The 15,390-nt window shown below is 41.6% G+C and overlaps 1 protein-coding gene across 1 annotated transcript in view; it reads left to right on the plus strand.

Moving 5' to 3' along the window:
* The first annotated feature begins 288 nt into the window (after positions 1-288).
* LOC309566434 (NXPE family member 2-like) overlaps positions 289-15,390 on the plus strand; it is a 72,514-nt gene continuing 57,412 nt past the window's right edge. Inside the window, exon 1 of the mRNA XM_082271576.1 lies at positions 289-961. Within this exon, the coding sequence (XP_082127702.1) occupies positions 357-961 (605 nt within the window). The 5' untranslated portion in view covers positions 289-356. The remainder of the gene's footprint in view (positions 962-15,390) is intronic.

Consider the following 15,390-nt stretch of genomic DNA (forward strand, 5'->3'; position numbering starts at 1 on the left):
TAGATCATGGATCACATTTATGATTGATTTCACCTCCCTTCTGTTTCAGGAGACCAATAAAATGTTCAAATCAACTAGAAAAGGTTTTATGATAATTTTGTGTTGTACAGTTTTCCTGGTGTTTATCTACATCATTCGTCTAAACTTCAGTCAGGTAGGTTCATTGTTGTAGACCTTAAATTGTGTCTGTGGATAAGGCTAAGAGTGTAACAGTAGAAATGTTGACCGTTTCCCATCAGCTTTCAGACTTTTACTTTCTCAGTCTAAAGAATCATCCGGCACCAGCCAGTGGAAATATTGGGTACGTTGTCACAGCAATAAAAAACAGAACCATTGACCAACAAATAACCAAGATAATGACTATGATAAACTTTGCAATCCCCCAAAATGATACCATGCATTTTAATGCAACCACCAGTGCAATGAATAGCACAGCAATAATATTGACCTATAAACCTAAATACTGTGTTGGAGACACCTTGATTGTTCAGGTTGAGATGTTCAATTATTTGGGGAAAAGGAAGACTTATGGAGGAGACTTCTTACTGGCCCGGATCTTTTCCCCAAATCTTGGAGCTGGAGCTTCTGGAAGAATCGAGGATTTCAATAATGGATCTTACAATATTTATTACACATTATTTTGGGAAGGACAAGTACAAATATCTATTCTCCTAATGCATCCAAGTGAAGGGGTATCTCTGTTGTGGAAAGGAAGGAACATGGGATACAATTATATTCGCTACACAGGAACATTTATTATTAAAAACCAAGAGGTATATACAGAATGTGGATTGTACTTGAATTCCCAAAAAGAAGAATGTGAATATACAGACAGGAAGTATAGAGAAGTTTTCCACTGTATCAAGTTACCAGCGGTACCTTGTGAGGCTTTGACAGCATTAAAAAGTTGGCACAGAAATTATACATACTTCAGCAACGCAAACAAGACTCTAGTATCCCTGTAAGTACTTCCTAAGATTACTTTTTATTACTGGCATAGGTTGCTTTTTAGTTTGAGGTTCCAAACCTGTTTAGAGAAGATGTTGCTAAATATTGGTATTTCTGTGTTTTGGAAAGGTGATTATTCATTAAAAGTAGAATTTTTTTTTTTTTTTTAGTTAAACCTGCTGCAAAAGTTGGCAATTAAAACTGATCACATGGTAAAAAAATGCATAAGAAGGAGTAACTTTAAAGTAAGCCTGTGACCAGGCTAATGACGTTCAAATACTGTATTTAAAACTCATTAACATTTGTAGCTGCAGGCACTCTGGAGCAATTTGTTCTCTAAGTTCACAACAGAATTAAAGATGCATTTTATTACTTACGGTATCTCTCATGAGCTCAGCTCACCCTACTCCCTACATCTGGGCATTGGACAATAGAAACCTTGAAAGCTGCGGACTCACTTCCAAATAAGGGGTTTGGGGTAATCTGAGTTACTGAAACAACCATTTGAATAACTTCAGCACATCTTTTGTGAAATATAAGAATTAATTGCTCCACAGAGACTGCAGTTACAGAGGACAGTAAAAGCTTGTTTTTAATTTACAGCTTGATGAAAATATGTAAGTAAGCAAATGACCTTGCCATAGGTTCACTTTAAATAGCTTGTAAACCCCACTTTATTATGGAAGACTAACATATGTTTGTAGTCAGTCCCATAAGCAAGTCAATTTTTTTTTTTTTTTACCTTCATTGTTCATTCCTGTTATGGGCAGGAGCAGGGCTCGAGTCTTGCAGGAACGCATGGCAACAGTGTTCCTGTACTTTTTCTACAGCTGGAATGCCGTTCCCATTAGCAGCCAAGTCCTGCCCCCCCCCCCCCCCCCAACAGGATCCCAGTGCCACCTTCTCCTCTGGGATTTTCCAAGCAAATGAATCCCCAGATAGCAGCAATCTAGGTCATTATACGTAGCACCTGGAGGTGCCCCTATCCTACATTGAATCATTAGATATGGAAGGGTTGGGAGACAAGGATTTCGGGCACTGAGTTTTCATAAAATTATATTTTATTAAAAAAAGAAGATGAGATGAGAAAAATATACAATGTTTATATAAGAAGAGGCCAACCCTCATTAAATTGCATTGTTAGGGAAGAGGGATAAAAAACCCATTGACCCAAAAGGAGGATTGTATTGCGTATGCATGGATTTATACCACTGGGGTTAGGATGTTTTTATTGTGTGTTTTTATGTTGTAGTACTCAGAAATAATTTTAGACTTATGTTTGTCAGGGCAATATATAGTACTAGATTTCCATACGGGAGATCACGGGGTATTTAATTCCCCCATGTATATGGTACAAACGCTATTAGATTTAGGTATGTGATGGATTGGAGTTTAACTGATAGTACAACACACAGCCCCATATGCCCACCAGTGGATGTCCATGCATACCCCAAAACATTTAGAATGGAATCACCAAAGATTACATGCAATTGTATTAGGGACCTTAATAAATGAATATGCTCACCGATCCTACAGAAAAATCTATTTAGATAAGAGGTTAGTGAACCTGCATTGTAGATGGCAGACACTATTGAATCAAAAGGAATAAAAAGCGAAATTATGAATAGAGGAATATGTGTACTCCATGGTGTAGCAAGGATAGAAATTTAGGCTTACCCTGTTGAGCTGTGTCGCGTCATAAGAGTCCTCCCCGGATGGGGAACCGCCGCCATACCAGGACGCTTGTATGGCGTCCTTTTATGGCGTGTATCCCGGGCGGTTCGTCATGTGACGTCGCCGCCCCGGCCACTCCCCCCGGACGTGATGATGCGGCACAGGTGGAAGTTCCTCCGCCACAGCCACTCACGTACGTCCGTAGGGGTAGATTGGACTCACAGAGCTAGCAAGCTCCGGAAAGTCCGCTCTGGTGCCACAGGAAGCTCCGCTCCTAGGAGCGGAAGTCCACTGCGGCTTACCTGGCCGCACATGTATCACCTGATTGGCTGATGCCTCTAGCGTCCCACAGCGCCCCCAAAGGCTTCTTTTATTACAAACTTCAATACCGATCATCTGCAAACATATATATACAAAACCAACAAAAATTTAATATAAATAATCATTACAAAAAAACATGATATGGTAAATATATGCATTATTAAATATCAAAAACTTGCAAAAATACAAAAAAAAGAAAAGAATAATTTTATACTACATTATATAAAGGATATTAATAAAAAAACAATGTATCTAACACCCGAAATAGTTGGTGTTTGATATATGGAAAGACTAGGGCAATTATGCCCGAGATTAGAGGCACTCCCCACAAAGACTTTTAATAATTGGACAAACTCAATTTGAAGATTATGTTTCCATGAATCAGGATCTCCTGACTATCAAAGAGGCATAGAGTCAACACATGGGTATATACTAGGCTTTATATGATACAAATATGATTCCATTAATAGTTGCCTAGGGGCAAATGAAAAAGGAAGGGAAGGGAGAAAAAAAGAACAGGGGTAGAAAGATGACCACGCCAGGTAAGCAAACACCCAGGTGTGTCTGATAATAGTGATTTTGTTGTAATTTTAGCTAAATATATCTTTAATATTTTCTTGGGGGGGCCCTGCCAGGTAGTCTGTACTGGGCCCCGCAATTTCTAACAGCAGCCCTGCCTCCAAGTACTGTCCCTTGCTTCTACCCTATACCCACCTCCCAGTTCCACCTCTTTTAGAGAAAACAGAAACAAGTGTAGTTTTTGTGGTGCAAAGTAATCTGTATGGAATTTGGAAATTATAATAAGAAAAGCAGTAAAATGGATCCCATGAAGCCAGCAAAAATAGCCTCCCCCAAACAAAAATAGATTCCCCCGCCATAATAGACACCCCCAACAATAAAATATCCCCTATCAACAATAGACCACTTGCTACAAAGTACCATCTCACAACAACACACCCACCCCAGGAATAATAGACCCCAACAGCAGCAGTAGATCTCCCAACAGCCAGCAATTATAGACCCCCAGAAGCCAGCAACGATAGACCTCTCCTCAACAGTAGATCGCTCCCAGCAACAACTGACCACCAACAACATAAGACCCCCCCTAGCAACAATCAACCCCTCCCTCAACAATAAATTCCCCAGCAACAATAGATTCCCTAGCAGCCAGCAACAATAAATCCCCCAGCAGCCAACATTTATAGACCCTCCAGCAGCTGGCAACAATAGACCCCTCCCTCAAAGGTAGATACCACCCAGCAACAATTGACCCACTAGCAACATAAGATGGGGGGGGGTCTTATGTTGCTAGTGGGTAAATTCTTGCTAAGGGGCAGCAACAATATACCCCCCAGCAACAATAGACCCATCCCTCAACAAGAAACCCCCCAGCAAGCCAGCAACAATAGTCCTCTCCTCAACAGTAGATTGCTCCCAGCAACAATTGACCACCGACAAGATAAGACTCCCCCCCCCCCCCTACCCCTCAACAATAAATCCCCCAGCAACAATAGATCCCCTAGCAGCCAGCAACAATAAATCCCACAGAAGCCAGCATTTACTGACCCTCCAGCAGCCAGGAACAATAGACCCCTCTCTCAACAGTAGATCCCTCCCAACAACAATTGACCTGCTAGCAACATAAGACGGGGTCTTATGCTGCTAGTGATTCAATTGTTGCTGGGGGGCAGCAACAATATACCCCCCAGCAGCAATAGACCCCTCCCTCAACAATAAATTCCCCAGCAACAATAGTTACCTTAGCAGCCAGACACAATCCCCCAGCAGCTAGCATTTATAGATCCTCCAGCAGCCAGCAACAGTAGACCCCTCCCTCAACAATAGATCCCCCTGCAGCTGGCATCATTGGATCCTTTGCCACACCCCACTATTCCCTGCCACTGCATACATTCAGTGCTGGGGGTGCCAGAACTGCGAAGCTCAAAAAAGTACCTTCTTTTGCGCTCAGACTCTTCCAAATGTTCAAAAATCTCTTCAGTTTTTTGGTGTTGTGATATGATTTCCTGTTAGAAGATGCCAAATTGATTCTTCATGGTCCTACTGTATGTAGGAACATAGCCATCCTCTCTATGTATTGCTGTATATGTAGCCTTGATTGGGATTTAACCCCTTTAAGACGACCATACGCAAATATTTGGCCCCACTGGGCTGGGCTTTTTTCCATGGGGCTGCATATTTGCGTATCTTCCCACAGCACAGAGGCTGGAGTCTCAGGGAGAGCCCCATACTGACTATTGGGACCAGGATTCCGGGTCACCTGATTGCTGTGATAGCCTCTGATTGGCTATCACAGTGATCAATCACTGTGAAGCCCTCCCCCTTGTTTTCTTTCTCTGAATAGAAGAGAGAGATACGTCCTTTCGGACAGGACACTGGACGGGGGGCAAGCCAACAGTTCCATTGCAAATTGTGCAAGCTCTGGCCAGAGGTCAAGCCTGCCCACCCAGTAGTCCAGGGGTTCATCACTCCTCAGAGCGTCCACATCGGCCGTTAACCCAAGGTAGTCGGACACCTGTCGGACACCTTTTTTTATGCTCCAACATTTGAGCCACAGAAGCCTGCCTTTTTCCAGAACAACGTGACGACGGCATCATGGAAGGTGGAGTGTTGGACAACTGTGAGGAGACAGGAAAAGGAGAAGGAGAAGAGGCTAGACGGTGAGAGCCTGGAGTGTGGCTTTGTGGGTTCTGACGGTGTTGCTCCCACTGGGCTCGGTGATGGGATTTCAGGTGCCTTCTTAAGGCGGTTGTCCCTAGGTGAGTGTTGGGCTTATCGCGACTTATGCGTTGACTGCAAAGGCTGCAGATGGCAACACTGTTGTCCGCAACGGACACATTAAAAAAAGCCCACACTGCAGAGCCATGTGACAGGGTCCTGGGGCTGCCATATGTGACTGTACATGGTTGATGGCTCGCTCCTGATACATTTGCAGTCTGCTTTGTACCTCTTGTGCAATGCCAGTTCTGCCTGCCTCTCCTCCCTATCTGCCGGTCCGTCAGTTCGCCAGTTCTACAAATAATTGGCCAGGAACTGTTGTCACTGTGTGTACCAGACTTAACTCAGCAAATGAGGCAATATTGTTGCAGGACAAAAATACACTTGTAAAAGTTTACTCAGATAACACCCCACTTCAATATGTGGTATTGGGGGGCCATTGGTGTATCACACCAGTTCAAAAAATTGGCCAGTGAGTTTGGCACTGTGTGTACCAGACTTAACTCCGCAAAAGAGGCAATATTGTTGCAGGACACAAATACACTTGTAAAATTTTATTCAGATAGCACCCCACTTCAATATGTGGTATTGGAGGGCCACAGGTTTATTACAACAGTTCTACAAATAATTGGCCAGTAACTGTTGTCACTGTTTTTAGCACAGTTTACACAGCAAGAGGCCAAATTTTTGCAGGACTAAAATACACTCTTAGAAAATTATACTGTTAAATAACACCCCACTTAAATATGTGGTATTGGGGGGGCCACTGGTCTATCACAGCAGTTCCAAAAAATTGGCCAGTGAGTTTGGCACTGTGTGTACCAGACTTACCTCAGCAAAAGAGGCAATATTGTTGCAGGACAAAAATAAACATGTAAAAGTATACTCAGATAACACCCCACTTCAATATGTGGTATTGGGGGGGGGGGGTGGCATTGGTCTATCACACCAGTTATAATACATTATAAGTGCTTTTGTCACTGTGTGTAGTATTGCTGCAGCAACGCTCAGTCACCACACCTGTCACAATGCTGCACAGTGCACAATGATACTACTAATCCACTATAATATGCTTTCTACAAAGTGCTGTATTTTCTGGCGTATAAGACTACTTTTGAAGCTCAAAAAAATCCCCCACACACATCTACTGGTAATACTTATACTTAGGGTACCTTGGAGATATTATGAGAGATTACATGTATTACAGTACTTGGGGAACCTTGGAGATCTATGAGAAATCTGATGTTTTTCAATGGTGTTGCCTTGCTTCGAAAGGGGGGTAGTCTTATACGGTGAGTATAGCCCAAAACCTATGTTAACTTGAAAATTAGGGGGGTCGTCTTATACGCCCAGTCGTCTTATACGCCGGAAAATACTGTATATATTATATATTATAGAGGCTATACCAAAGTGGGCTTGGGACACCAGTAAAAGGACCTTGGGGGGACGGTCACACTGACGGTCCTGTAATAGTTTCGGGGCGCTCTAACCATGGATTCCAGATCTTGTTAAATTTAGTTGGACAACCTCTTGTGTCATAGGGAGCCTTTTACAGGGGAAGCACTGAATTAACCATAGATTTCCACAGCTGCGGGTAGGGGAATTAGAGGATTTTCAGTGCAAAATTATACCTTTTATAGAATCATATAACAACATACAGTTTTTTTCTAAAGCATTTTACCCTAAAACTGTTTTGAGTGTGCAGCAGGTGGTTTAAAGTGCATGTAAATCAAACATTTTTTTTTTTTTTTTTCTTCTTCTTATAGAGTAAGAAATTTTTAAGACTCCCTTTTTTTTTTTAAGTCTATCTATCTTCAGAGAGATTTCCTTTCAGATCCTCAGAACAGGAAGTAAGAAGAAATCTTTCTAAAGTGAGAGGAAATTATCTCTTAGACCAGGGATCTTCAAACTACGGCCCTCCAGCTGTTGTGGAACTACATGTTCCATGAGGATCAGAACATTCAGGGGTATGGGAGATGATTACAGCCACACATGCCTACACAGGTTGAACTGGATGGACTATTGTCTTTATTCAACCTCACCTACTATGTAACTATATGTAACTATGTAACTATGAGGTATAGTAAAACTCTGACATTCACAGATATGACTAGGCATGATGGGAATTTTAGTTCCTGAACAACTGGAGGGCCACAGTTTGGAGACCCCTGTCTTGGAGAGTTGTCACCTGAACCAGTGTCCCCATTGGAAGGTTTCCATTCAGGTCCTGTGTTTTTTTTGTTTTTTTTTTTACAACCCTAAAACTTTTAATTTTTTATTCTGTCCCAGGGACAATAGTCACAAAATAAAACAGATAGGGTTAACACACCTGGTACAGGTGTGCCAAACACTTTATATACAAAATATAAAAGCTATCAAACACCCTTCAGAGCAATCTTTAGCTAATGAATGCTTTATCACCTGATATTATCCACGGCTGGCACTTCTCGCACTCCAATACTCTACCTTCTAAACAGATACGGTATGTATCACCCTATAATGCACACATAACATCAAATGCTTCTGTAATAATAAATCCGTGTGTGCAAAAAAAAAAAAAAAAATTATATATATAATGTACAATATTGACAACTTCTTATCTCACATTTAATAACAACAATCCCAATATCAGTGTTCATTAATAAACTGACAAGTGAATATATATGCACCATACAGTCCTTGTTACATGGTATATCCTCAAAAGAAAAATAGATCCATTAAAAAATGTAAAAAATTGTCCAACTTAAATAGTTGTGTACAGTATGTGCTCATCACTCCTATGAAATCCTTAAAGAGGTTGTAAACCCCCAAGTACTGTTTATACCTTGTTATAGGCTTACCTATAGGTACTGTAAATATCTCTTGCACCGTTTAGTAGATATTTACATTGCATGCAGCCGATGACGTCATCGGTGCATGGGCTCTGAAGAAACGGCCGCCCGTGCTGTTTCTTCAAAGCCCCCATCACGGGCTCCGGCCAGTAGCACAGCGGGAGTCCGCAGACCCAGAAGGAAGACGGCTGAAGATGGATGCGGCCTCCAGCGGGGACGATGACGCTGGCTTCGTTTGCAGGTAAGTGCCACATAATGTGCTAGTATGTGTTGCATACTAGAACATTATGCATTTACTTCGCAGGTAACCAAAAATAAAAATTTTTCCCCAGGTTTTACTTCCTCTTTAAAAAAAAAAAAAAACGGTCCAATTTAAATTGTTGTGTACAGTATGTGGTCAGTCTTGGGATGATCGAACTTTTGAAAAGTTCGGTTCGACCAGAACACCCGAATTTCAGGAAAGTTCGGTTCGGATTCCAGAACCCCATTGAAATCAATGGGACCCAAACTTCTGGAATCAAAAAAACCCATTTGAAGCCCTAAAACCCAACAAATGCCCCTAAAAAGTGCCTAGGGTTCTGGGTCATGCCCCAGGGACTATTAATCACACAAAAAAAAGTTCTTAAAAATTGTCGTTTTTGATAGAGAGCCAATTATTAAAAAAAAAAAAAAAAGAGATTTCTTTGGATTTAGTGTCTGGGGGGTCTAAAAGGTGTACCTGTGAAGTTTCAGCTCTGTAGCATGTCCAGAACCAGAATTATAGCATACCAAACCTTCAAAAATGACTTTTTTGCTTAACCGCACCTTTCTTTTGCTCCTAATCAACGGCACAGCCAATGTGTATGATGGGGACATAATGCAGTGCATTGGGAACAAGATTAGAGTTTTTTTTGGAAAAAGGTGCTGTCTCTTTAAATGTGCATATAATTAACGGGTGTATTTCCACAATGGGGCTATTATTACCAAATGTTTTCAAGAAGTCCAAAGATGTATGTAATTGCACTTTATTTCATGTAAAATGGTGTTTGGTGCACTTTAACTTGAATTCTCACAAGAAACAGACATATATGCACGGATACATTGAGGGTTAGGGTTAGGGGTAGGGGCCACAATGTAGTGCAGAGTGAACAAGATTAGAGATGTTTTGGATGAATACTGTTGTCTCTTGACTTTTAATAGAAGTAAAGGATGCTTAAAAATTTGGCCTTTGGTGGTGCCGACGATGCCTTGACACCATATCCCTATGAAAGTGCTGGTAATGAAGGCAATAATTGCCTTTGTAAGGAAAAAAATTACAATGATATGCATCTGTGTGACAGGTGCGCAAAAATTGTTGTTTGGGTGTTGGCGGAGCCATACCACTGTAAGCCCAAAGAGCTGGTGTTGAAGAAGGCGTAAAAATTATGAAGGTGTGCACATGTGGAACAGGTGCGCAAACATGGTAGTTTTGGTGTTGGCGGAGCCTCCCCACCATAACCCCAAAGAGCTGGCTTTGAAGGAGGCCCAAAAATTGTAAAGGTGTGCACCTGTGGAACAGGTTCGCAAACATGGTAGTTTTTGTTTAGCATATCCTCCCCACCATAACCCCAAAGAGCTGGTGTTGAAGGAGGCCCAAATATTGTAAAGGTGTGCACCTGTGGAACTGGTTCGCAAACATGGTAGTTTTTGTTTAGCATAGCCTCCCCACCTTAACCCCAAAGAGCTGGTGTTGAAGGAGGCCCAAAAATTGTAAAGGTGTGCACCTGTGGAACAGGTGCGCTAACTTGGTAGTTTTTGTTATAACCAAAATGAGGTTCTGTGAACGTAAAGAGAATGAGAGAAACATAGAAACATAGAATGTGTCGGCAGATAAGAACCATTTGGCCCATCTAGTCTGCCCAATATATCTGAATCCTATGAATAGTCCTTGGCCCTATCTTATATGAAGGATAGCCTTATGCCTATCCCATGCATGCTTAAACTCCTTCACTGTATTTGCAGCTACCACTTCTGCAGGAAGGTTATTCCATGCATCCACTACTCTCTCAGTAAAGTAATACTTCCTCATATTACTTTTAAACCTTTGCCCCTCTAGTTTAAAACGGTGTCCTCTTGTGGTAGTATTTCTTCTTTTAAATATGCTCTCCTCCTTTACCGAGTTGATTCCCTTTATGTATTTAAAGGTTTCTATCATATCCCCTCTGTCTCTTCTTTCTTCCAAGCTATACATGTTAAGGTCCTTTAACCTTTCCTGGTAAGTTTTTTCCTGTAATCCATGTACTAGTTTAGTAGCTCTTCTCTGAACTCTCTCTAGAGTATCTATATCCTTCTGGAGATATGGCCTCCAGTACTGCGCACAATACTCCAAGTGAGGTCTCACCAGTGTTCTGTACAGCGGCATAAGCACTTCCCTCTTTCTACTGCCTATACCTCTCCCTATACATCCAAGCATTCTGCTGGCATTTCGTGCTGCTCTATTACATTGTCTTCCCACCTTTAAGTCTTCTGAAATAATTACTCCTAAATCCCTTTCCTCAGATACTGAGGTCAGGACTGTGTCAAATATTCTATATTCTGCCCTTGGGTTTTTACGCCCCAGGTGCATTATCTTGCACTTATCCACATTAAATTTCAGTTGCCAGAGTTCTGACCATTCTTCTAGTTTTCCTAAATCCTTTTCCATTTCCCTCCAGGAACATCAACCCTGTTACATATATTTGTGTCATCAGCAAAAAGACAAACCTTACCATCGAGGCCTTTTGCAATATCACTTATGAAGATATTAAACAAAATTGGTCCCAGTACAGATCCCTGAGGTACCCCACTGGTAACATGACCTTGTTCTGAATGTTCTCCATTGACTACAACCCTCTGTTGTCTGTCACTCAGCCACTGCCTAATCCACTCAACAATATGGGAGTCCATGTTCAATGACTGTAGTTTATTGATAAGTCTTCTATGTGGGACAGTGTCAAAAGCCTTACTAAAATCTAGATATGCAATGTCTACTGCACCTCCACCGTCTATTATTTTAGTCACCCAGTCAAAAAAATCTATAAGATTTGTTTGACATGATCTCCCTGAAGTAAACCCATGTTGTTTTTCATCTTGCAATCCATGGGATTTAAGATGTTCCACAATTCTATCCTTTAATAGGGTTTCCATTAATTTGCCTACTATTGATGTCAGACTCACTGGTCTATAGTTGCTCGATTCCTCCCTACTACCTTTTTTGTGAATGGGCACGACATTTGCCAATTTCCAATCTTCCGGGACAACTCCTGTTACTAATGATTGGTTAAATAAATCTGTTAATGGTTTTGCCAGCTCACCACTAAGCTCTTTTAATAATTTTGGGTGTATCTCATCAGGACCCTGTGACTTATTTGTCTTCACTTTAAACAGCAATCTTAGAACGTCTTCCTCTGTAAAGACACATGCATCAAACGATTCATTAGTCATCCTTTCAAGTGGAGGTCCTTCTCCTTCTTTTTCTTCTGTAAAAACTGAACAGAAGTATTCATTAAGGCAGTCGGCTAGCCCTTTATTCTCTTCTACATACCTTCCGTCCTTTGTTTTTAATTTAGTTATTCCTTGTTTTAATTTCCTTTTTTCATTTATATATCTGAAGAATGTCTTATCCCCCTTTTTCATAGACTGAGCTAGTTTTTCTTCTGCCTGCGCTTTAGAAGTTCTTATAACTTGCTTGGCCTTTTTCTGCCTAATCTTGTAGATTTCCTTATCTTCATTGCTCTGGGTTTTTTTATAATTACAAAATGCTAGCTTTTTATTTTTAATGATTTGGGCCACTTCTGCTGAGTACCACAGTGGTCTCTTCCTTTTTTTGCTTTTACTGACAAGTCTAATGCAATTTTCTGTTGCCTTCAATAGTGCACCTTTTAAGTAGTCCCATTTCTCCTGGACTCCATGTAATCCGTTCCAGTCTGATAAGGACTCATTTATGACTAATTTCATTTTTGAAAAGTCTGTTTTTCTAAAATCTAAAACTTTTGTTTTTGTGTGGTGTGATTCTTTCACAGTTCTTATATTAAACCACACTGACTGGTGATCACTAGATCCCAAGGTTTCGCCTACAATGACATCATATACCGAATCCCCATTTGTGAATACCAAATCCAAAATGGCCTCCCTCCGGGTTGGCTCCTCAACCACTTGTTGCAGAGACAACCCCAGTAGGGAATTTAGAATATCTGTACTCCTGGTAGAACTTGCTATTTTGGTTTTCCAGTTTATATCTGGAAGATTGAAATCTCCCATAATGATAACTTCTCCTTTCATTGTCATTTTAGCTATTTCTTCAACTAGTAGATCATCTAGTTCTTTAACTTGACCAGGTGGTCTATATATCACACCTACACGAGTTACTGCATGATTAGCAAACTGCAACGTAACCCAAACTGACTCTATGTTGGCCTCACCAACTTGTATTAGGTTAGATTTAATGCTATCTTTCACATACAGGGCCACTCCTCCTCCTTTCTTGCCTTCTCTGTCTCTTCTGTATAAAGAGTATCCTGGTATGGTTATGTCCCAGTCATTTCTTTCATTAAACCATGTTTCCGTAACAGCCACTAAATCTACATTCTCAGATGCCATTATTGACCCAAGTTCATTGATTTTTTTACCTAAACTGCGAGCATTTGTAGACAGGACTCTGAGCTTATCATTTCTTAACCTCTGTGCTTCTGACCTGTTCTGGCATTGTTTCGGGGGGCAATTGGACTCTTGTATTTTCACTCTTTTGCCCCCCCTTCCTAGTTTAAATACTCTTTCGCAAATTCTTGGAGTTGTTCACTAAGTATATTTGTTCCTTTGAGAGAAAGATGCAAACCATCTTTTTTGTACAGTTCCTTTCTATTCCAAGTAGAGCTATCATGAGAAACAAAGCCAAATCCTTGCTCTTGACACCATTTACTAAGCCATATGTTGAACTCCTTTATGCGCCTCTGCCTATCATTCTGAACATTATGCACAGGCAGAACTTCAGAAAATGAGATGGTGGATGCAAAATCCTGTATGTCATTTCCAAGTGTGATAAAAGATTTTTTCACCTCTGACACTTCATTGCAAGCCAGGTCATTTGTCCCTAGATGGACAAGAACGTCCACGTCCCCTTCCTGCTTTGCTTGCTTAACAATATTAATAATACGTCTTCTATCTCGCCTAGCAGTAGCACCAGGGAGACATCTCACAAAACCATTTTCTTTAAGCTCCACACTTCTTATGATTGAATCACCCAGCAACAGCTGCTTCCTTTGAGACTTCACTTTATCTTTTTTGTCCTTGGCTGCAGTCTTGCATACATTAGACATAGGAGTCGATGGTTTCTCACCCTCTGTGCTTGAGTCCATATCCATGTTGTCCTTACATTCTGAGAGTGCTGCAAATGAATTTTGGAGAACCACCGACTGTGGGACATGTCTTCTATCCACCACTCTAAGTCTTCCAGAACCTGCAGTAACCCATCTGCCATTTCTGGGGGTCCTCTGTGGCAGTGGCATTGCAGCAGTCCCAGCTGGAGTTTGTTTAACAGATAATTTAAATATCTCTGATTTCAAAAATGCAATTTCCTGCTGCAGTAAGGAGAATTGCCTACAGATCTGACAGCATCCGAATCTCCAAAGAGTGGAACATGAAATAAATGCACAACAATTCCTGCACTGAACCAAGTCTGCCATTTTAAAGAGGAGAGAAAAAAAATAAAATAAAATAAATAAATTTGTAAATTTAAGTCAAACAAATCTTACCTTTTCTTTCTTTTTCCACCTTCCAGCCTACCTCCTGACTATCTCCTGCAATATCTCTTCACTGTACTTAAAATGTTGTACTTGCAGCTAATGAAATTAGGCCAGCTAATTAGTATTTCTCTATATATACACACTCCTTCACAGCACCTCCCCCAGCAACAATTGTAACACCTTAATGGGCTAGTCTCATTAGCAAATGCAAATAGCAAACACCTGACCAAATTCCTTTCCCCTTCTCAAGCAATGGTCAGCAAAACACACAGATGAGTCAGTTGCAAACTCCAAGCCAATCTCTTTCAGTATCTCTTCAATCAATTCAATTTCCTGCAATATCTCTTCACTGTACTTAAAATGTTGTACTTGCAATGGTGTACTTGCAGGGTTTGAGGGTGGCACCATGGTCCAGGCTTAAACTGAGGCTCAGCTGCCACATCACAACGATAGCCTAGTCTACAAGGTCTGCATCAGGTGCATCAAAGCTTGATATCCACGACTGATTCATTTTAATGAATGTCAAACGGTCGACTGAGTCGGTGGAGAGTCTTGTTCGATGGTCTGTGACGAATCCTCCTGCTGCGCTGAATGCCCGTTCCGATAGGACACTGGAAGCAGGGCAGGCCAACAACTCCATGGCATACTGGGCCAGTTCTGGCCAGTGGTCTAATCTTAAGACCCAGTATGCCAGTGGATCAGCATCGTCACATGAAAAGCCCTCTGTGTCACTTTGTGCCCTCACGTAATCGTCCACCATGTGGTGCAGACGCTGTCGATGCGATGTGGCAGCTGAGAGGCCTGGGCGGTGAGGACTAAAAAAAGACTGAAAGGCATCCGTCAACCACACGCCTTCTCCAACGCTCCTCTCGTGACCACCAGTAGAATCCATGGTAGGTTGCCCCCGCCCCTGCACCCTACGGGAGTCGGGGAACGTGTTCACCAGAATCCTCTTGAGACTGTCCTCAAGGGATTTGATCCTGTGGACTCTCTGGGTGGATGGGAAAAGCTCCGAGACTTTAGACTTGTACCGGGGGTCAAGTAGGGTGGCCAACCAATAGTGGTTAGTCTCTTTAATGGCCTTGATTCTGGTGTCCTTTCGCAGGCTCTGAGGCATGATGTTTCCCATGCGTCGCAAATTA

Source organism: Pelophylax lessonae (assembly GCF_965119305.1).
Source record: "Pelophylax lessonae genome assembly, chromosome: 11".
Taxonomy (NCBI): Eukaryota; Metazoa; Chordata; class Amphibia; order Anura; family Ranidae; genus Pelophylax; species Pelophylax lessonae.